Here is a 21,483-nt window from a genome sequence, read left to right on the forward strand (position 1 = left end):
GCCCTTGCATGCTCCTGTCCCATCTGCCACCAGCTTCAGCCAATCCTCACATTCGTCAGGTGTGAAGCTGGTCATTGTTTCTATTTCATGGAGATTTGCATGAAGGGCTGCACTCGTAATCTTGTTAAGCTTATATTTGCAACTTTAAAGCTCTCTAGTCTATTGTTATTGTGGGCTTTATACAATGGCAGAGAAAATAATAAATAACGAATTACACAAATTAAATACTCAAGACCTGGTGCGTGATGTGCTATTTTATGCCTTGTGATTCGTATTATAATTTTTGTTTATGCTCTGCATGTAATCTGTTTTCTGATGCATGTGAATCTGCCTAGAATCATATGCTGTACATGCAGTCCGACATCTAGTGGTAATTACAGAGTATTGCATCTTTTTTTCGAAAAACAAAAAGGGACGGCCACATCTATATCACTATCCCTTAAGTGATGTGTAGTGTACCCAAAATCCTTAACACGCCGCGGTCCCCCAGATTGTTTTTTTTCGGGTGTATGTGAGAATTATTCAAAAAATGGCCATGTAAACATGACCGAAAGAGCAATATCTTCATAGATGTTTGCAACAGTGCTAAATTAAACATGTACATTTTTTTTAGTTTAATAACTACCTTTTATGCTCACATTGCTTTGCTCATAGTCTGCTTCGACCTTATCTGAGCAGCATTCTTACATTAAGTAGATGTAATGTGGCAGAGATGACCAAATAAGAAAATAAAAGCTTCTAAGATGTCACCTATAGAGACCCGGGAATTCAAGCAATTAGAGCTGGCGAGTCCTCTTTTTGAGGGGGCTGTGTGGCTGAGGACCAGATTCAAACATATAGAAAATGCCACTGAAAAACAGCTACCCACGTACTAGGTGTGTCTAGTTGCAATAAGTGCTATCAATCATGTCAGGCAATGTATCAAGACAGGATAAATAGAGATAAACATATTTTAATTAGTAAATATAAAAACACTGAAAGTTTTTGTATAAAAAGACAACAATGCATTTTGTTTACACGAAACATCACATAAAAAACATTTTATGAAAGTCAATATTTTCTACAAATCTAAACAAACACAATCCCCATCTTTAAACGATGTTGTGTGGTTAGTAAGGGTGTGCAATGGACATGTTGCTATGTCATATGTCCTTGATTTATCATTAACTTGTCCTTGGCTCTGTCGACACAGAGAAATGTGTTTCTGGGTACTAGCAGCAGTTTTTGAAAAAGCAAAACACTCTATAGCTGACTTAAACTGCTATTAGATGTGTGCTGGACCCGTCTTCAGGACGTTAAATGGTAACACCAGGAATTAGATGTTGGAAAAAAGTTTGTTGGTTGACCCTTCACATTATGGCAATCTAAAAACCAAAACAAAAAAGGCGTGTTGGTGACGGGATTAAAACCAAAATAGGAGTGTCATATCTCTGAGTGAGCACATGCAACCGTTGACACTAACCTTTTGATTACTTCATTGGCATGTGTGGCATCGAATTGGGTGAACATGTAAACCAAATTCAATTGTTAGGCCTGTGGATTCTCACAGTCGTTAGAACTAGAAGGAAAATATGAGATGAGCCTTAAATACTCATATTTAAACATTACTTTTATTTTTTATTTTTGACACAACTTAGTGCGTGTTGCGTAGTAAATACATGGCAAAAGAGAACATTTTGTTTTAATGTAAGGAAAGAGCCCAAAATGGACTCATGCAATTCGTATTTCCATGCAATAAAGGATGTTGCCCTAAATTTCATTGCTGGCTATATGGCTCTTGTTTTTGTTTTTATTTTAAGCCTGCTTTGCTTTTTCAATCGCATGCAAAATATAGTGCCGAAGTGACAGATTTACCTTCAACTGCAATGGAAAGGATTCCTCCAGGGGCCGCAGTGACCACGGTTTTCGCATGTTGTGCCCAACATTTATAAAAACTGCTGAGAGTCCGGTCTCTAGTTGTAAATGCTCAGAGTTAATGACTCGAAGCGTTTCGACCTATTTAAATATTTGTTGCATGGCGCAAACATTCATGCGCTTACCTGTTGGAAATATCCTTGCTATTAGCTTTCTGGCTGCCACACTGTCGATTCCTTGTGGCGGCTTCTGATTGTAATCGCCGGATGTAGCTGCGCGAGTGTGCTAAAACCTAGACTGTGGCTAAAAAAGCCATGTGGTGCAATATGTGTGCCATCTTGAAGTGAAAAATGGCGAGTACAGCTGATGAATCATGTATTGAAATCGTGCAAAGGCCCAGTGGAGCTTGGTTTATAAAACCATTGTGTTCTTTACTATTATATTTTCGAACATGTGCATGTCTTGTATATTGATATGTACTTATCAATAGTAATAACGACACAAATGAATGTTGGACTATTTTTACTGAAGAAGAGAATCGAATCAATTGGGCAAATGTGTGGAAATATTTCAAATGAAAACAAATGTGGCATGATGGCTAGAGAGTATATGCAACCAATTACGCCGAGGTAGTGCATAGCGAGTACGCAAATGACAACTATTTTTCATATTTTTACAAGTTTACATCTTGCGGTTGGTGTCACAAATATCTAATAGGCAGTTTTGTCGGGCTATTTGATGGCATGAATCAATGCATTCTCTTAGAAAAAGGGATCAGAAAGTGTATGTTGGACCCAAACAGTGTTTGGATCATTTGTGCATAAAAAGACTCCATTCAATCCCGATGTTCAGACCAGCCTGTACAGTATTGAGATTGTAAATCCATTTTTGCTCAAGCTGTCTCAATTTTCGGTCTCCGTCTCCCCCACGAGGGTGGGCTGGCACTGTTTGAATTATAAACCACTCTGTCTTTGGCAGTATGTTTAGCTTTGACGAAATGGGCTACTAGTGGTTTATCAGGCACTGAATTTTTAACGCACGAGCGATGTTCACAAATCCTCTGCTTGATGGGTCTCTTTGTTTTATCGATGTAAATTAGCCCACATGGGCAAGTGATGGCATAAATTGCCCATGGTGTATTACAGTTAGTAAAGCTCTTTAAATGCCAATTGAGACCGTTTAGACCTGGCTTGTCCAACCTTTTTGAATGTGGGGCCGAAGCATTCACTTTTTGTCACCCAGAGGTCCGGCGAGCCAAAAGTGAACACCCTGACCCAAAGCAGTATATTCAAAAGCGATGGTGTGTGACCTTTCACACAATAGCATAGCCATGCAGTCCCAAAGATAGCTTCAGGTGTCGGGGGCAGTGATGAAAGGTTAGTTTCTTGTGATTTCTTCCAGTGTGTATGTGTTGATATTTCTCGGAAATAGTGAGGGTGACCAAGCGTAGCGAGGGAGCTATAACAATATAGGGAGGGTTTGGGGCTGAAATTGTGCATTTTACAGCAGGAAAAGTGACCAAAAAGCCATACATTTACAATCAGTTCTAAAGGGGAACGTGTACATTCCATGTCACTAACAGCTGACAAGAACATTGTAGAACACAACACATTTTAATGATCAATGTGTCCACAGTGTAAGACAGCACTGTCACTACATTGACATGCTGGTTGTGCCCAAAATATGCCTCTGTAGCAACATGTCTGTGCTGGCTGTTACCAATTTAGGCCAGCATTGTCCTCTACAAAGCATGATTGATGCTGCCTGAGCATGTGCAGTGTGCCCAATACATATGCCAGCTTATCTCTGTAATACACATTCATTACTTCTGTGGTAATGAAAGAAGCATAATCCAATTCCAGGGGGCACCTGAGGCAGTAAAAGTCCTCCGCCACAGCCCGGTTTATTGGTCGGACCCAACATTGCAGAAATCAATTAATTAATCGTGTCCACGGACCCGACAAACATTGAATAAATAAATCGGGCAGGGGAGCCGACTTATGAATTTCCCGGGTGGTGCCCAAATATAGGAAGTGACATAACCAGCACTTATATGACCGCATTTGCACGTAGTCGCCAACTTGGTGCTAGGGCGACGGGGGGGTGCAGAACAGTGGAAACATTGGCTAGCATGTATTGCATATACTAAATGCAAGTAAGAAGGAGGTTTAAGCCTTCCAGTTGCATCCCAGTAGGCCAATACTGCCCCTACTCCACCCCTCTATAATCATCCAGGTTGTAGTAGCCCTCAAAAGGCAGAGCAACACAACTAGGATGGGAGAACGAAATGCCAGCCCATCCTGTGAGTGTGTCAAACCTCAGAGCAAAGACTGTGCGTGTGCCTTGGAGCACAATCTCACTAATTTGGTGCAATTCGCGCAAGTGGGTGCATGGGAATGCCATGCGTGTGTGTGGGCTGCATACCCCGGATCACTTGCTCACTTCTTCACTGTGAAACTCTGTCCAAGACAGTACTGTCCCAATGGTGAGAAGTGTCATATTTTCACATTAACTATGCTTAAGCACTTTGGGTTATTGAATAGTGCTGCTACATTCGGAGTAATTCCATCCCTTTAAATATATTAGCTCTTGTATAACCACAACAGTGTTGATTTATTCTGATGATGTTGAAGATGTTAGACTTGCTCAATAGTTCTGGTTCTGTATCATTAAATGTACTTCAGATCTTCGGAGTCTCGGGAGGATAGCTCAGGAGCAACACAGGTTCGATCCCTCTGGGTACATTACACCTCTACATCTGTGCACCCCTCTTACCAAGAGGGGTGCACAGAGGGGTGCACAGATGTACAAATACACCAAACCCAAAACGATTTTTAGAAATTGGGGGACAGACTTGCTTTGCGTCTGTGCCTCCATTTCTAAAAATCGTTTTGGGTTGGGTTACTTCTACATCCGTGCACCCCTCTTGCCAAGCGGGGTGCACAAATGTACAAGTACATCCAACCCAAAACGATTTTTAGAAATTGAGGGACAGACTTGCTTTGCATCTGTGACTCCATTTCTAAAAATCGTTTTGGGTTGGGTGCACTTCTACATCCGTGCACACAGATGTAGAAGTATACCCGAACCAAAACGATTTTTAGAAATTGAGGGACAGATGCAAAACAAGAGCATCTTGCTTTGCATCCGTCCCCCAATCTTTGGCAAAGCAGTAGACTAATCCCTCGAAACTGCAATAAAGAACATGAAATGCTGAAATCACTAAATGAGATGTCGGCCAAGCCTTTTGTTGAACAGGTTGTCTTTAACACCTTCTGTCCCTTTTGCAGGCGATCATTTTCCCGCTCATCTCAAGGTTCCTACAGAACGGAAGGGTCTTCCTGGTATTCCAGCCATGGCACTTCCAGCAGTTTCCAAACCCCTCAACAGCTGGGATTTCGCTGTGGCAAAGGTAGGGTGAGAAACTCTGCAGCCAGAGGCTCCCCTGCCCCAGCCAACAAATGACTCAGCGGTGCAGGTCCCCCCCATGTTTCCCCAGTAGGGGGACGATTAACATCTTTCACCCACGCATGGGAGGGCAACCCCTTGGATCAGTCGGTCCTCTGAACCGTCATCGGTGGCTATTGTATAAAATTCCTCCAGCCCCTTTACCACCCACCGACAGCAGACAACTGTCACCAGAACATCTACACATCCTGCTAGAAGAAGTCCATATCCTGCTGCAGAAGACTGATTGAGGTCGTCCCAGACTTTTAGGTAAACAAGGTTATTTGTTCAATATACTTCCTTTTACCCAAAAAGGATCAAACCATGCGTCTTGTTTTAGATCTGCGTCCTGCAAAGAAGTATGTCAAACCTCAAAAGTTCAGTTTGACAACTCTACTGGAAGTAATCTCCCTGCTACAACAATGGGATTACATGGCCACCTTAGATATGAAAGATGCATACTTTCATATTTCATTGTTGCCAAGGCACAGAAAGTACCTCGGGGTTCAAGATGGAGAACACTCACTGTCAGTTCAAGGTACTCGCCTTCGCCATCGCCTCAGCTCCAAGGGTTTTTACAAAGGTACTAGCAGTGGAGGCAGCTCACCTGCAAAGGCAGTCCATTCCTGTGTACCCTTATCTCATCGACTGGCTGATAACTGAAGACTCATATCGGGCGTGTCTGCAAAACACCCAAGAGACTGTAGATCTCCTATTCAACCTGGGATTCTCAATCAACACGAAAAATTCCAGTCTGGTCCCCAGCCAAGTCAAACGGTTCCTAGTAGCCCTAATGCTAACAGAATACAGACTTGTTTCCCCCTCCGAGAGGGTTCAAAACATGCTGCTCCAGATCCCTCAGTATGTAGTCAATCATCACATTACTGAACGGAAAGCCATGCAGCTGTTGGGGATGATGGCATCCTGCATCTTCGCAGTTCCACACACCTGTCTACACATGCGTCCTATGCAGGAGTGGCTCTTGAGCCAATGGTGTCAGGCAAGCAGTTAGTGGGATAATCTAGTGGTTGTCTCGACAGCCCTCATTCAGTCTCTGCAGTGGTGGTAGAAGGAGAACCTTCTGAAGGGAAAATACTCCTCCACCCCGCATTAGAAGCCACTCATGACGGATGCATCCCTGTCAGGATGGGGAGCACACCTCCTAGAAAAGACAGCGCACAGCATTTGGTTTCAATCGGTAGCAGACAAACATAACAATCTGTTGGAACTACTTGCTGTGTTCAAAGCCCTGAAAGCCTTTCAAACACAACTAAGGGGAAGACCGTTCTCGTACTTAGTCAGCTATACGGCCAATTACCTCAACAAACAGAGGCGCACTTGCGCTCCAGGGATGACCAAACTGTCACAGAACATTTGGAAATGTGCACGCAAACCCGACATGTTCCTAATATTGCAACATGTTCCATGGCACACAAACTTATGGCAGACGTACTCAGCAGAGACTTGCACCTACTGTGAGAAACCAGAAGATGTCTCACCCACTAATTCCTGGGGATCGGTCATCCAGGTGGCCAGGACACGGCTATCGCTTTTGCATCCAGTTCTTCAGGGTGGACCAGTGCGGGAGGATCACCTGGGTGAGGAGTCTTGTGGGAGTGGGACACCGCATGGTGAGATGCGGTATCCCCTTCCCTGTTATACCTTTACCTCATCCTACCCGGTAGGATATTTAGGAACTCTACCCCCACCCCCTTTTTACAACACAAACACTTTCTCACTGACAGCCCGCTCTAAGGGAAAACAGACTAACCCCCGAGCCGTGTACCTGACCTGTCCCAATACTATGGTCAGGCGAGGTCAGGCAATTATCGATAATCACTCACACCTGACTTAAAATTACACTTCCCCACACAGATAAAAGGCAGAGCACGAGAGCTTACTCAAAGTGAGGCAAAGCACACAACGAAGCAGCATTTTCGAGATGGCAGCTGAGCAAGAGGGGAAAAGACTGTAAAACCGAAGGGGATCGCAAGGAGGGAAATTTCCCTTGAACTTTTCGACAAGGAACCATTACTTTTCAAAGACATCAGAAGCGTAAGACCAGAAAACCAGGCTGAAGAATCCTGCATTGTGTGTCTGAGATACCCAGGGCCCTCCCACGTCAGTAATGAAGGCGGGGAGGATCGCCAGATGCCATGCTACTGTCCTCGACTTCACTGATACTGCTTTGTTCTTGGAGCCAGCACAGCCAGTGAGTTGGGGAGACCGATACCAGACCGGTCTGTGTTGAAGCCAAGGTTGCACGCAACAACATCGTTTGGCGAGCACTGGAACGAACATTGCTAAAACGCATGTGATGAGAGATGCGAGTGAAGTTAATCTGCTGGTGAGTGATTGAACTTTAAAGCAAGCTATAATACCTTTGACGGAATGGTCTGGCACCGCGTGGGTGCTCAATCGAAGGTCTCTGTAAGGTGTCCAGCTGAGAAGTAATAACAGTAGATATATTTGGTCTGAGCCCGGCGGAGGGAGACCACCTGAAAGAGAATGAATAAATGTGAATCAAAGTGGTCCTGTGACGGGTCAAGCTAAATCCTGCCCACAGTCCAAAGTCTTCGATTTTGATGAAATAGAGAACGTTTGGAAAAGTATGTGTATTTGGTCCGAGCCCGGCAGAGGGAGACCAATTGAAGGTTTTGTGTTGAAGTGGGTCTGAGCCCGGCGAGGGGGACCCAGGTTGAACAATAAATCACCCGAAAAGTTGTATAAGTGAAAATCCTAAGAACAAAGGAACTGTTTTGTCGTGTTGCATCAGGGCCTCTGAAATAAGAGACTTTGAATGATAGCGACTTTGGCACTGAAGGTTCTGATGTTGAAGTCTTGAACTGCATCCTCGTGCTAGATAAGCCAGAGAGGGTGCTAAGCTCGAGTGTGCCGCCTTGTCCCGTGCTGAAACCATGGGGAAGGGCAAGCAATGGCTTGAATATCCTGACATATCATTTCTTGAACACTTTTCTTTAGCGTAACATTGTTTCCCACACTATTTGTATTTAGAAGTATGGATTGGCAATAGGTTTATTAGTATAGGCCCTTTTATTTTAACAGACTGGACAAGGACTGTTATTATTTGATTGTTGTAACTTGAGCCCATCTTTAGATTTAGGTTAAATAAACCCCTTTGAACTGTGATCGCGTGTCTGTCTTACTGTTTGATACCATGCTTTCCTGACACTAGCCGTAGAGCACTAGTGGTGCTTGCAAGAACACATTTTACACCACGTCTTTGCAGAATGGGGTCATCCAGACATCAAACTTTTCACAACGCTGGAGAACGCACAATGCCCAGATTACGCCTCCAGGTACCCACAGAAAAATTCCAAAGGGGACGGTCTCTGGATAACATGGTAGATAACAGGGAGATTTGCCTATGCTTTTCCTCCAGTTCCCCTCTGCAACAGTATAGTTCCCAAGCTGCACCAGGAACAAGTGCCACTAAAACTGCCTTGCCCTTACAACATTCTGTCACAAGACCAAGGGAAAACACTACACCCGTGCCCTCAAATGCACAACTTAGCAGCTAGGCTCCTGAAGTCATAGTTTGGGCACCTCCAGCTACCTAAAAGATGTATGGACATTCTTGGAGAAGCACGAAAACCAGACATTGTTACTCAAATAAATGGAAATGGTTTGTCATCTGGTGAAATACTAAACAATGCACTCCTATTGACTGGCCACTTTAAACATATAGTCCTTTTATCTAACATACCTCTTAGATTCAGGACTTGTGTTCAATTCACCAAAGATCCACTTTGCTGCCCTCTCTGGGCACACCGCATCCCAGAGCAAGGTTCCCAGTGGTTAAAGCATTCATGGAGGGTGTAAAAAGAACATACCCTCCTATTTCTAACACAATTCCCGGATGGCACTCGAATGTTGTTCTAACAAGACTAATGGGACCTTCTTTTGAGCCATTGCATAAGGCTAGCCTTAAGGTTCTCCTCTTTAAGACTGCCTTTCGGTGGCGTCCCCTCTATCGGGAGAGTTGGTGAACTGCAGGCCCTCTCAGTTCTGTTTTTTACCATTCGTAAAGACAGTGGTACTGCACACGCACCCACACTTTGCACCTAAATATATTTCTATGTTCCATGTGAACCAATCCATCAAACTTCCAACTTTCTTTCAGAATCCCACTAACTCAGCTGAGAGAAGCCTTCATACACTTGATGTTAGGAGGGCAGTGGTGTATTACCTTTATATGGTATGCAGTGATTTTAATGAATTAAATTACAGAGAATGCTGTAAAAACGAAAATGGTATAATGAAAAATATATTTGTTTGAAATGTGTATGGGGTGGGTTAAGGGGTTAGAAAGGGTGGGGATGGGTTTGGGGTAGGTGTACAATCATAGGGAAATGAGGGTTTGGGCGGGGGAGCCCCCTAAAATAAAACGTGAATAGAAAATTGGATATTTGTAGTTATAACATTTTCGTTATTACAGCATTCTATGTAATTTAATTTGTTGCAATTACATGTAACCCCTTGATAATACTGAACCACTAAGGAAGACAGACCAAATCCTTGTCTCTGTTGCCGCTGGTAGAGAAGAGGACCCTGTCTCCAAGTTGGCAATCTCTAGATGGATTGGTAAATGCATCCAGTTATGTTACTCTCTTGCTAAAAAAGAAGTACCTTTTACGCCTAGAGCACACACTACTCGAGGCACAGGAGCTACTATCGCTTATATTGCAAATGTTCCTCTTGATTCTATTTGCAAAGCAGCTACCCGGAGTTCTGTTCACCCAACATTACTGCTTAGACACACAATATAAGACTGATTCTCAGGTGGGGCAGGCAGTGCTAAGACATATCTTTGCTACTGTTCCTTCACACATCCCGCCACTATCTCCTTGTACTTCTTGCTAGTCTATGCGCAGTATGTGATTCTAAGCAAATACACAAGCATCAGAAGACATGCATTACTCACTGTAATCGTATTTCTGGTGCTTGTATCTGCTTAGATTCACATGCGCCCACCCTTCCTCCCCTCTTGGAGTTGAAGGAACATAGACATCTTGCACCTTCTTTCTTCTGTACTTACTCACGCATTCTGTCAGGCTCCCTCACAGCAGAACAAAAAACAACCGGGGGGACCTTGACGCATGAAGGATTTTGGGTACACTGCACGTCACGTTAAGGATAGTGTTACAGTTTGAAAAAAACATGCAATACTCTGCGATTACCATTAGATTTTACTATATGCACAGCATGTGAATCTAAGCAGCTACAAGCACCAGAAATACAATTATGGTGAGTAATCCTTGTCATTCACTGTTAACAATCGTATACCAACCACCAAGCTCTTTGCTCTCAAACAGAATATCATGATCTAAATTATGCCTTTCTCTGTCAAAGCATTTATGTCACAAGCAACTTAAAAAATGACTGATCCTAAGCAAAATTGAGGATTAAAGGCAGAATCCGGAGGGCCACTCGGTTGTCAACGCCACCACTTTAATATGCAAACTACTTCTGCATTGAATTATTAATTTACCAAATCTAGCTACATCTAGGTCCATGCCACCAAAAACACAGGTTGCTGGAGAGTACATAAGGATTCTTTGGGCCCGACCACATCCGCCCCAAGGGCCCTATATCTCGCATAGACCTCACCCAAAAATGTGCTTGGAGGAAATACTGTAAATACCTCATCAATGAAATAAGACACATTCAACAGTTTCAGCTGAAAAGGCAAACGCCACCTCGCAGCTCAGAGACTTGGATTTGACCCCATTGACATACAGGTTACAGATATTTTTCTTTTCCTATATAAAACTTGCTTTGTCTTTAGAGATGGCTAGAGTTGGCACCAACGTGTGCTGTTAGTGGGCGTAGCTTTATTGGCTGTGCTTAGAATCATGTGGCTAGGGGTCCTACCCTTCCGCAGTTGTTCACAGATCAATTCTCAGTATGTGTATTTTGGAATGCTGCAAGTACTATAGGTGGAATGTTTCGTAAACTTTCACATTTGGATGGTCTATCATATTGATTACTCCAGTTTGATACACCAAAGGTGAACATTTCTAATAGACTACGCAATTATGCCTTACTCCAGCACATTTGAATGCAGAATTGCAAAGTAGAACATTTGTTTCATTGGCTGTATGGTTTTTGCCTTTGCGTTCTCTGTAATGAATTGTCAGTGTTTAGATAAAACATTCATACTGCTATAAACATGGCTGTTTTTCTGGTATGTCTAAAGTTAAACTTTGACTTTACATTTGAAGTCTTTTTGGAGCATAGTGTTATTTGCAGCTGCATTGCATTGATTGATTTGTGATTAACAGGCATATTAATTATAAATGGGTTTACTTGGTTATTACACCTAGCTAAACCATGACTATTATGAGAATAGGATGATACTTAAGCTTTAAATCCTCATTACTGTACTTGATAACAATTTCATTTTTGTTAGCAAAAAAGAAAAAAAAGTCGGGCTCAATTGCCTGCAGCAAGCTTCATAATGAAATATGGTCCTGGAATCCAGAATTTGACCTTCTTTGCTTAGCTACATAAAAATAGGCAATCTTTTGTAAGTGGAAAGGGCAGGTGAGGCTATGCACTGCTGTCAGTTTGCTCGATTTCGTGTCCACTGTGAAAGTAGTACAATTAATATAAACCATTTCTTGTATTGCAGCAAGTTGGGATTGACAGAGGAGACATACCAGATCTTTCTCAGGTAATACACCTTTTCTTTTGAAATGTCATTTCTTTTTGTAAGGTGAATTTGCATCTTTTTTTTAATGGGTTTTGCTTCATTTATGTCACCATGTCACAAAGGCTTTTTTCTTTCTAGTCAACTATGCCTAAAGTCATTACATGTAATTTTGTCCCCGATAAATATACTTACCTACTGGCACTTACTACCTGTGAATCATTAACACACCACCTTGCTCTTCAATCTTTTGTGAACCAGGAATCCGTCTGCTTGAAGTCCTCTGCATGTGTGAAATAGAAATGTCCAACACCATTTTTGAAATTCTCTCTTGGTTGTCCTTCTTCCCCTGTGCAACGTGTTCTTCCTAGCCATTTACACATCTTTTTAGATTTATTGATCTTTTTTGTAAAAGAAATGACAAACGGGCGTAGTAAGAATGAGGAGAATATGAAAAAGTAGTGTATGACTGTTCTGAGGGCATATTGAGTTATAATTGACTGCGTTTAACATTTAATTACACATTTCACTTTGCCACATAATTCAACAGTAGCATGTATTGTTTTACTCTAGCCCTTTTCATATTTGAACATTTAGCAAATTTAAGGATTGATTTAGGAATTCCCACATGCATGTTTGAAAGCAGAAACTTGATCACAAAGTTATCATCCAGTGTACAAGCTTCAAGGGCAAAGGTGCCATGCATGATCCAACAACTGGCGATGAGTCAGCTACCTGAACCACACAAAAAACAGTGTTCAATACCTGTGTACAGAAGGGAGCTGGAGGTGATGCTCAATGCTCTTTGAGCGATTATACAATGCATTTGAGGAACACATGGAAGGTCCCACTTGCCCCTTTTATTTTTCTACATTAGATAGGACTCGCTGGCGCAATTTGTTTGCTGTGGCTTTCCAACGGGTTTTGTTTTTACATTTCTATTGCTCTGTTTTGTTTGCCCTCTTTTAATAATTCCAATGTCTTGTACCGACTAACAACTTCAAGATGCCCTAACTAGGCAATATTGATGTGCTCTCCAAAAGTCAAAACAGATTGTGTGTGACTGTCCATGTAGTTACAAGCTGTGTGTTAGGTCTAGTTCGGGAACTAACGCTCAGTCAGTGCTCTACCCTTTGAGCAGGCCGGTGGTGTGCAACGTTATTTGCAGGCCAAACAATCAGAGTTTGACTGCACTCATATGTCAGGAATCATGCTTTCTTATTGGGAAGCATATTTAATCGCCACATAAACAACATCTATCACTCCTTGCAACTTTTTCAAGGTGTTAATCCTTTGCTAACATGGTAGCTGGGTTCTTTGGAGTATCTACTGATCACATGTTGCTTCATTTTTGGCAGCCTTTTTAATGGAGTTATTTGCATTATATTTAAACTGATCAAGCGTATCACTGCTAGGTAGTAATGTGGATATGACATATGTACTGGGTGAAAGTCACTTGGGCAGTTTCCAGTGAAGAGGAGAATGGCTAACAATGGGCACCAGCGGACTGCTGCCACTCCCTGATGTGAACACTGGACACAGTACAAGCAGGATCACAAGTATTACCCTGGTTCTCCCTTCTCTGGCAATAGCGAATAAGAGCAAATGTGCCTCCTACATATGTCAAGCAGAGACTTCATAGCCATGTTAGAGACCTCAAACACGCACACCCCACTAGTGAGAGAAAAAAAACATTTGACTTGTTTCTGCAGGTGTATGCATGGAGCAAGAAACCTGCTGTACACGCATCAGAGGGTCAAAGTCTGCCCGTAAACGCAAACTGCATCACATAGAGCAAACTGCAGAGACACAAATCACCACTGTCAGTCCACTGAGCAGAATCCGAGTGGAATGCTAATTTACCATGAATATGCGAGGGGGCATGCCAGCACGGGATGGCACAATAGTTCCAAAGCATTCTAATTTGGTGAACCTGCACACTTGCCGGACCCAAAGCTCCCATGATTTCCCTCACCTGGAATTGATTGGGTGGAGCGGGTGGTCACCAGTAGTTATGTAGGGGAAGAGCCCACCCTCAACAGAAGGAGATGATGCATGGGCCCAAATTATCAAGAATATGGATACCAAGAAATTAGTGAAACAGCCAATCAGAACCCTTATTACCTCCAAACATTGTATTAGCCACATTAAAGAAGGGGAGCGTTTCTGCACTAGCTGTGTGCGAGGAAAGGGGACATTCCATAGTGAGTGTAGGTAGGGGGGAAGGAGGTGAAGGGGGGCAGAACTGGGGGGTTTCGACCAGGCGGGTTAACTGTGGCCAGTACTAGTGACCAGAATGTGATCAACCCTGGGGAACGACATTGATCCAAAAGCCAGCTGGAGTCTACGGGCTAGCGCAGGAAACCTGTAGAAAACCTGTGGCTGAAGATGCCAGTTGCCAGAAAGAGTAGTAGACTGGTTGTTAAACAATTTCCGGGATGCTAAATCATGTTGACAGAGCGAGTGGAAATGCAGTAGCCTTGGGAACCAAAGATTACGACCAGGGAGACTGGGTTGATGTTCAGACTAAGCCAGAAGTGATTGGGCCTTTGTTGCAACACCATGGCCCTATGCGACCCTCTAACACCAAGGACCCTGCTGCATCCTAACCGTGAAGGCTAAAGCCTTCTTGAGCAGTTTGATTTGCTCCCAGAGATCATGTGTTGCACTGCGTTCCTTTTATTGAGTCTCTCCTGGGCATCCAGCCCAGGCATCCACAGTTTAGGGCCAAAAGCAACAAAGGGCAACTCTTTAAATTGTTTAGACCTTGAAAAGCCCTAGGGCCAGAGCATCTTTAGGAAAACGTCACTTTGCCTCTCATCCCAGCTCACCCACACTCTTGCTTCCTGTTAAGCAGTGCGTCACACTGGCGCTGCATACCTGTTCACCTGGGCTTTTGTTAAGATGAAGAAGCCAGGCTTCCAGGATGTATTGCCAGATTACTGTGCGGTGCAAGGTTTCAACCCAATACCTTCCCCCAGTCTGTTAACAGGGGTTGGCAGTGGGTCTGCTCCCAATGCCATGGGATGGCTCTTCCCTGATTTTGCGTGATGTTGACACAGTGCAAGCACTGACGGGGAAGGCCGTTCTTCAGATCCAGTAGATATTCCAAAGAAGATCACTCCAATAACTGTGGATGAAGGAAGGCAGGATGGCCAGCTGGTGCCAAAACAGAGGTGAAGGCAAACACCGGGCAGAAGGTGGGAAGGCTGAATGAACAACAAGAGGAGAATAGAAGCGGGGCAGGACGAAGGCTGGCAATGGGGCTGGGCGAGACTAACAAAGCTGGGAAACCCAACAGGAAATGAAAGTAAGCAAGGAAGAGCTGAAGACAAATAGGTAGGCTGGACTGAAGGAAGAGCACAGGAGGCAGTGAGGCGAATCAGAGGAGCTGTACGAGGCTGGAACAGATCCAGGCAAACGAAGACACAGTCCAGGAAGCATCCGTGTTGAGACGCAGAGAGCCAATCTCAATGGGTTCCTAAATGGAACTATGGGGTGAAAGCGAGACCCAAAACGCAAGCGTCTGCCCTAGTACGGCCGAAGGACCACGCATGCACGACACGCTGATCATGGACGTCCGCGCATGCACAGTCTAGGAACATTGACAGCCCCCAGCAAGCCACCTCGCACAGAGTGAATGCGGGCCAGGCGCCATCGGGGGTACAGGCACCATGCCTGAGTACTAGAGGCCAGAGGACCACGATTGGAGAAACAGTTAAGCGGTGTGACACTTCCACATGGAGGGATCCTTCGACCCAGTGATTCTCCATTCACTGCAGAGCAGTTATTACCACAAAGGACCAAAGGCATCACTGTTTGGGACCTGCAAACGGCTGTTTGACATGCTAATTGTCTTTGGTTACTTTTAGCCACACTGAAGCCCAACTCAGAACTTTAACCCACTACTTCTGCCAACCTTTTCCCTTGCACATTGCTGCTCACCCATTTACCCCCTCCCTCTTCTGTCTTGACTGGCCTACTTCTTTTACCCTTCATCACCATCTTGACATCACTCCCTTCCTCCATGTACTCTCTTCTCCCCCTTCTCGTGTTGCCTTCATCCACAACTCAGTTTAACTTCTACAACACTACACTCCTTCCCATCTATCTCCCTTCCCTCCCCTTGCACCCACACCGCTTTAACCCAATGTTCCCATTCTCTTAGGATCTCAAAACTCCTCTATTATCCTACCTCTGCTACCACACAGCGCTTGCTTTTCTCCCACGCCTCCTATCACTCTTTTGAAATTGGCTTCTGGAATGTACAACCTCTCTTCAAAAAGTCTTTCTACATCACTGATCATTTTGACTCTTATCCCCTTCAATTTTCACTTTGTGCTATCATAGCAACCTGGATCTCCCCTCGTGGCTCTTGGGATTGGGGTGCCATTTCTTGAACTTCTCCAGAACTTTTAAGGGTCTTTGTTTTCTCTAGTGTATATATGGTTCTGTTTGTTTGGGTTTGGCAGACTGAATTAATCACTCTGCATCCGACATCTAACACCATTTATGGTGATGCTGAGAAACGAGATACTGCAGTGTTAGTGCGATCAGGGTTTTCATTTGTAAAATGATTGCCGCCAGGCATAGGGTTAGAAAAAATGCCTAGCGGAATAACCGAAGAATAACTTACAATTCTTGCAAATGCAACACTTTAAGTCCTTGAGATTACGAATTACTTTGTTAGTGTCCTGTTTGTGATGACTCATCAACCTTGCTTTCTAGAATAGGGCCTGGACTTTTGTATACAGGATCATAGGTCTAGAACAGGGAATACACCACATCGTTGGCCCCGTCCTGACATTGTTTATCATCTTAGAATATCCCGATTTTGGTTCTACTCACCATAAGTTTCCCACCATTGCCATTTTCCTTAATAAACTAGCAACTTCACTTCTTGTGTTTGTGTTGTGGCAAACCAGAATTAGGACTTTCTGCGACATCATGTTCATGGATTTTTTTATTATATTCTCCAGCATGGGATCTGGCATGGATTCACATGCTCATGAATATTCCCCGTCATCAGGCTGGGAATCCTCGGTAAAGAAAAAAAAATCAGTATCAGTTTCGTTTCTGATCTGTCTTTCTTAGTAGTAACCAATCACTGGTCTCTGGGTCATACTGCCCCCAGCCAATGACTGCCCTCTCCCTAAGCCACGCCCCTGGCAGCCATCCTCAGATTTTTACCGCACGTTCAAGTGTTGGGAGTCCTCGTGCTATAGCTCTCGAGCTTTTACTGTGTTTTGCACTTTTGAAAAGAGATTTCTCATTTTTCGGTTTAATTGAGCCTCAAACTCCACCGTTTCTACTTCCGATCAACGGGGACCCGTTTCGGATTAATCTACGCCCCTCAAGGGTGAAGTTTTCGTCGAGTTACGCTTCTTGGAGGATTCCAGAAGTTTCTGGTGCCGACCTCGCGGACGAGAAGAACATGGCCCAGGGGAAGGGAAGCTCGACTCCCGGCAAACTGTTAAGGATCTGTAACGCTCACCTGGTGTCCACGGGAACGTCACTCAGCCTGTTCTGGCCTCTTACGACCTCAAACCCTTCCCTGGAATCTACTCGACTGGAGACTGGGCCTGAAACACAGGATGTGTAGAGTTTAACTCCCTATTGTCTCTGTGTGCTTGAGCCCCTTCTTTCCCGGGGTCCAACCCTTCCCTTTGATCCACAGCTCACCTTGTTTTCTTGGAAAGTGTGCTCGCCATCCTGCTTTCAGCGCAGGGGGCGCGTTGATTGATGCAGGCTCGTTGTTGCCTAGTTACTTCACTGGCAAGAGTCCGAGAGGTAAGTATAATGAGTCTTTTGAACAGTTCTCTAACTTCGCTCCTTTCCTTCCTTAGATGATGGCCGGCGTCCGGGGATGGCGACGTGCTGCTGAGTAACGCTGAAGGTGAGTAAGAGCGCGATGCGACCCTTTCGTATTTGTATTGAACTGAGTTACTTTTCTGTGTCTTTTAGGTGCCGCGACGTTTTCAGCGTGGATGCCGGTTATGAAGAAGAAATGCGGTGAGTAAGCGCGGTATGCAGCGCCTCTAGATGTTTCCACGCTAACCTGGAGTGTCTTTTCGCTCTTGCAGATGGATGAGAAGTTCCGGAGACAGAGTTCCCCCAGAGCGTCTGGGATTCAGGTAAGTGTTTGAAGCTCGTACAGTCGAGGAGCATGGGCGATGCTTTCTCGTTCCCCTGGCACGGCCTGTTCCTGTATGCGTTCCCTCCATTGCCATTGCTGCTCAGGCTCATCAACCAACTCAGGAGGTCCCGGTGCAGGATGATCCTCGTCGCACCGAGGTGGCCGAGACAGAGATGGTTCCCAGACCTTCTGGACTTGTCAGCGTCCCCACCAGTTAAGCAGGTGGCAAACTGAGTAGTCCAAGAAGGCAGGCTTGGCTCCGCTGTATGGACTTCCGGCCAGCCGTCCAATACAAGGTCATAGATTTGCCATTCGAATGGGGAGGAGCTATTCGGTCCTAAAATCGACGAGTCCCTCAACGCAATAAAAACGGATGATGACATGGTGAGGTCTCCCTAACATCCATGCAGGACCGACGCAGCTTTCGTCAGTTCAGGGGAGCATCCGGCAGACCATCAACAGCTTCCTCCAACAAGTGGCAGTCATTCTCTAGAGGTTCAACATATTACAAGGTACAAAAGGGCATACAAGGGGTATCAAAAGTAAAAGGACTTCGGCCAGACCCATAAACCTCAACAATGACTATCGTACACATGGATGGCTGTTACGCTCACCTGGTTCCCACAGAGGCATCGATCGGACCCGGACAGCTGCGGTCTCCACCAATGTGATGCGTAGTGCCGAGACGACTGTCTGGACTGGCCCGCCTAATCTCGTCTGCTTGATCCGTAGAAGTATTCTCCTGCAAGTGGAGAAAGGCATTTAGCCACCCGTGGATATGAGTGATAGCTCCCTCCCACTGTTCTCGTTCTCCCTTCTTGTCAACTCCGATATCCCCTTTTAGGAACCTCTCCTTATGTATTTAAATGGTGAGCTCTCCATCCTGCGTGGATTGCAGGGGCGCGTTGATGCCAGTTACTTCACTGGTTTGAAGGCGTGGGAGAGTTCTGGAGAGTATTGACTCTGAGGTTTCCTGGCAAAGTTCGGTAAGTATCAAGTTCATAGAGTTCAATATGTCCGATGATTCACTCTTATCCCCCCTTCCTTCCTTGTCTTGCAACTAAGATCGTGAGAAGATACCCCTCGTGGCAGTTGGCGGCGCTCAGGTAAGAGTCTGTATTACCCGACGTTGTCCGGTAAATGTTGCCAGTCTTTAACGTGTTGTTTTCTCTCCCTTTGCAGGTGCGGCACATGAAGATGTGGAGAGTTATAGAATAATGCCTCCGGTGGTAATCAGGTAAGTCTATGATAAGTGTTTTATTTGTTGGTTTCTCGGCTCACCTTGTTGTTTTCTTTTGTCCCTCAGGTGCCGGAGTTCAGCGAAGCAATGATGGAGGCAGCGCCGAATCGAAAGATGCTGCGAGGACTGGTGAGTATGGCGCGGCGCTGCAGCTGGAGATGCGACGCGTACAGAAATGTTCTTTCCAGGTCCGGAGGCGAGATGGATCCGAAATCAGGTGAGGAATTCGAAATAGTTAGTTTTCTAATCTTGTCCTTTTCCTTCCTCTTGGTTTTAGGAGCTCCAGATTCGAGGCGGGCGTGGCAGAAGCCTGGATGCAGACTGCAGGCACGGTGACCGTTACGTTGCTGGATGCAGAATAACGCGAAGTGTGTGCTGTTGTTCGGGCGTGGTTTAAATAGCCTCCAAAGTAGTTCCAGGTAAGAAGTTCCCTAGAACCACGCCCGAGTAAAAAATAGTCCCTGTAGAAAAATAGTTCCATCCAGGCCTCACTTTGGCTTGGACTCACTAGCAGCATGGTCTGCATCAGGTAAGTAAAGTCTATGAGCCTGGCGCCTATGGCACCAGGACTGATTTCCATGATGAGCCTGGCGCCTAAGGCGCCAGGACTGAACCCAAACTGCCCCCAGTCGGGGCTGTTGGGGTTTTAATAAGTATCTGGATGCCTGCTCCCGGAGCTGATGGGCTTGGTCCTGATGCCCGGGGGTAGGCATCATGATAATGGCGCGCTTTGGGCAGAATCTCCAGATTTGCCGGGGTCTGGGATGCAATAACAATGGACAAGTGGGTGCTTGATGTGGTCTGCTACGGACACCTGTTAGAATTCAAGTGAGCGCCCCCTCCCATACCACCAAACACCCAACCGCAGGCGCACAAGGCTGCTCTCCTGCAAGAAGTCAAGCTCATGCTACAGAAAAGAGCTGTAGAAATGGTCCCCAACATCAAAGGAGAAAGGGAGTGTAGTCCGCAAACCAGACGGAAAATGGAGGCCCATTCTAGACCTCGGAAGGTTCAACAAGTTCAAAAAACGGCAAAAGATTGCCAGGATCGCTGTACAACAGGTCATACAAGCTATGCACCACCACAACCTCCTTGCGTCCCTGGACCTCAAGGATGCGTATTTCCACGTACCCATCCACCCAGGGCCCTGAAGCTTCCTCTGGTTCATCGTCTGAAACCTGCATTATCCGTTCAGGGTCCTACCATTTAAACTAAAGTCAGCACCATACACCTTCACAAAGTGCCCCACACCGGTGGCAGCCAGCCTGCATAAACAAGGGCACGACGTCTACCCTTACTTAAACGACTGGCTCGTACGATCGCCATCCATGGAGGGAATACTACGGTCGATGGCATCAATGGTGGACCGGCTGCAAGCAATGGGTTTCGTCATCAATTACAAAAAATCTCCCTTGTGGCTGTCCAAGAGGCTCATATTCCTAGGGGTGGAATTCTCCACACAAGAGCCATGAATGTGCCCATCCAGCGACAGGATAAACGCCCTCAACACTCGGCTGCAATTCTTTACACCGAACATCGTCAAAACAGTGCAGCAATGCATGCAATTGTTTATACCACTAATCCCACACTGCAGGCTTCACATGAGGCCACTGCAGGAGTTCCGGGCAGCCAACTGGTCGCAAACCACAGGGTCATGGGGAGACGATGTTCAGATCCCTCTCTCTGCACTTGCAGCTTCAGTGGTGGGTGGCCAAACAGTTCTGCAAGGGAAAGTCGTTTCAAGACCCTGCACCCGCCAAGACGCTGGTGACGGAATCCTCCCTACAAGTGTGGGGTACTCACTTGGACCAACTACACATCAAGGGGTTATTTACTGCCCAGGAGACATCCCCACACATAAACATGCTTGAACTAAAAGCGGATCGTTGGGCACGCCAGTCCTTTCATCTGGTACTACAAAATCAAACTGACAGACAATACCGCCACAATGTATTACCTGCAAAGCAGGGGGATACCAGGTCCAAGACATTGTCCTGGGAGGCACAGCTGACATGGCACTGAGCCATAGCCCACAGTATCAGCATCCAAGCATTTCACCTGCCAGGGATCTATAACCAAATGGCGGACAGCTTCAGCAGAAAGCTATCCCAGGACCACGAATGAGAGCTCAAT

The 21,483-nt window shown here is 45.3% G+C and overlaps 1 protein-coding gene across 6 annotated transcripts in view; it reads left to right on the forward strand.

The window, feature by feature from the left end:
- Nucleotides 1-21,483, forward strand: part of PICALM (phosphatidylinositol binding clathrin assembly protein) — a 1,182,846-nt gene that overhangs the window by 615,429 nt on the left and 545,934 nt on the right. For all 6 annotated transcript variants that reach the window (XM_069639772.1, XM_069639773.1, XM_069639770.1 and 3 more), the window contains exon 8: nt 11,957-11,998. In XM_069639772.1, coding sequence (XP_069495873.1) covers nt 11,957-11,998 — 42 coding nt within the window. The remainder of the gene's footprint in view (nt 1-11,956; nt 11,999-21,483) is intronic.

Source organism: Ambystoma mexicanum, chromosome 7q, assembly GCF_040938575.1.
Source record: "Ambystoma mexicanum isolate Mex_15411 chromosome 7q, UKY_AmexF1_1, whole genome shotgun sequence".
NCBI lineage: Eukaryota > Metazoa > Chordata > Amphibia > Caudata > Ambystomatidae > Ambystoma > Ambystoma mexicanum.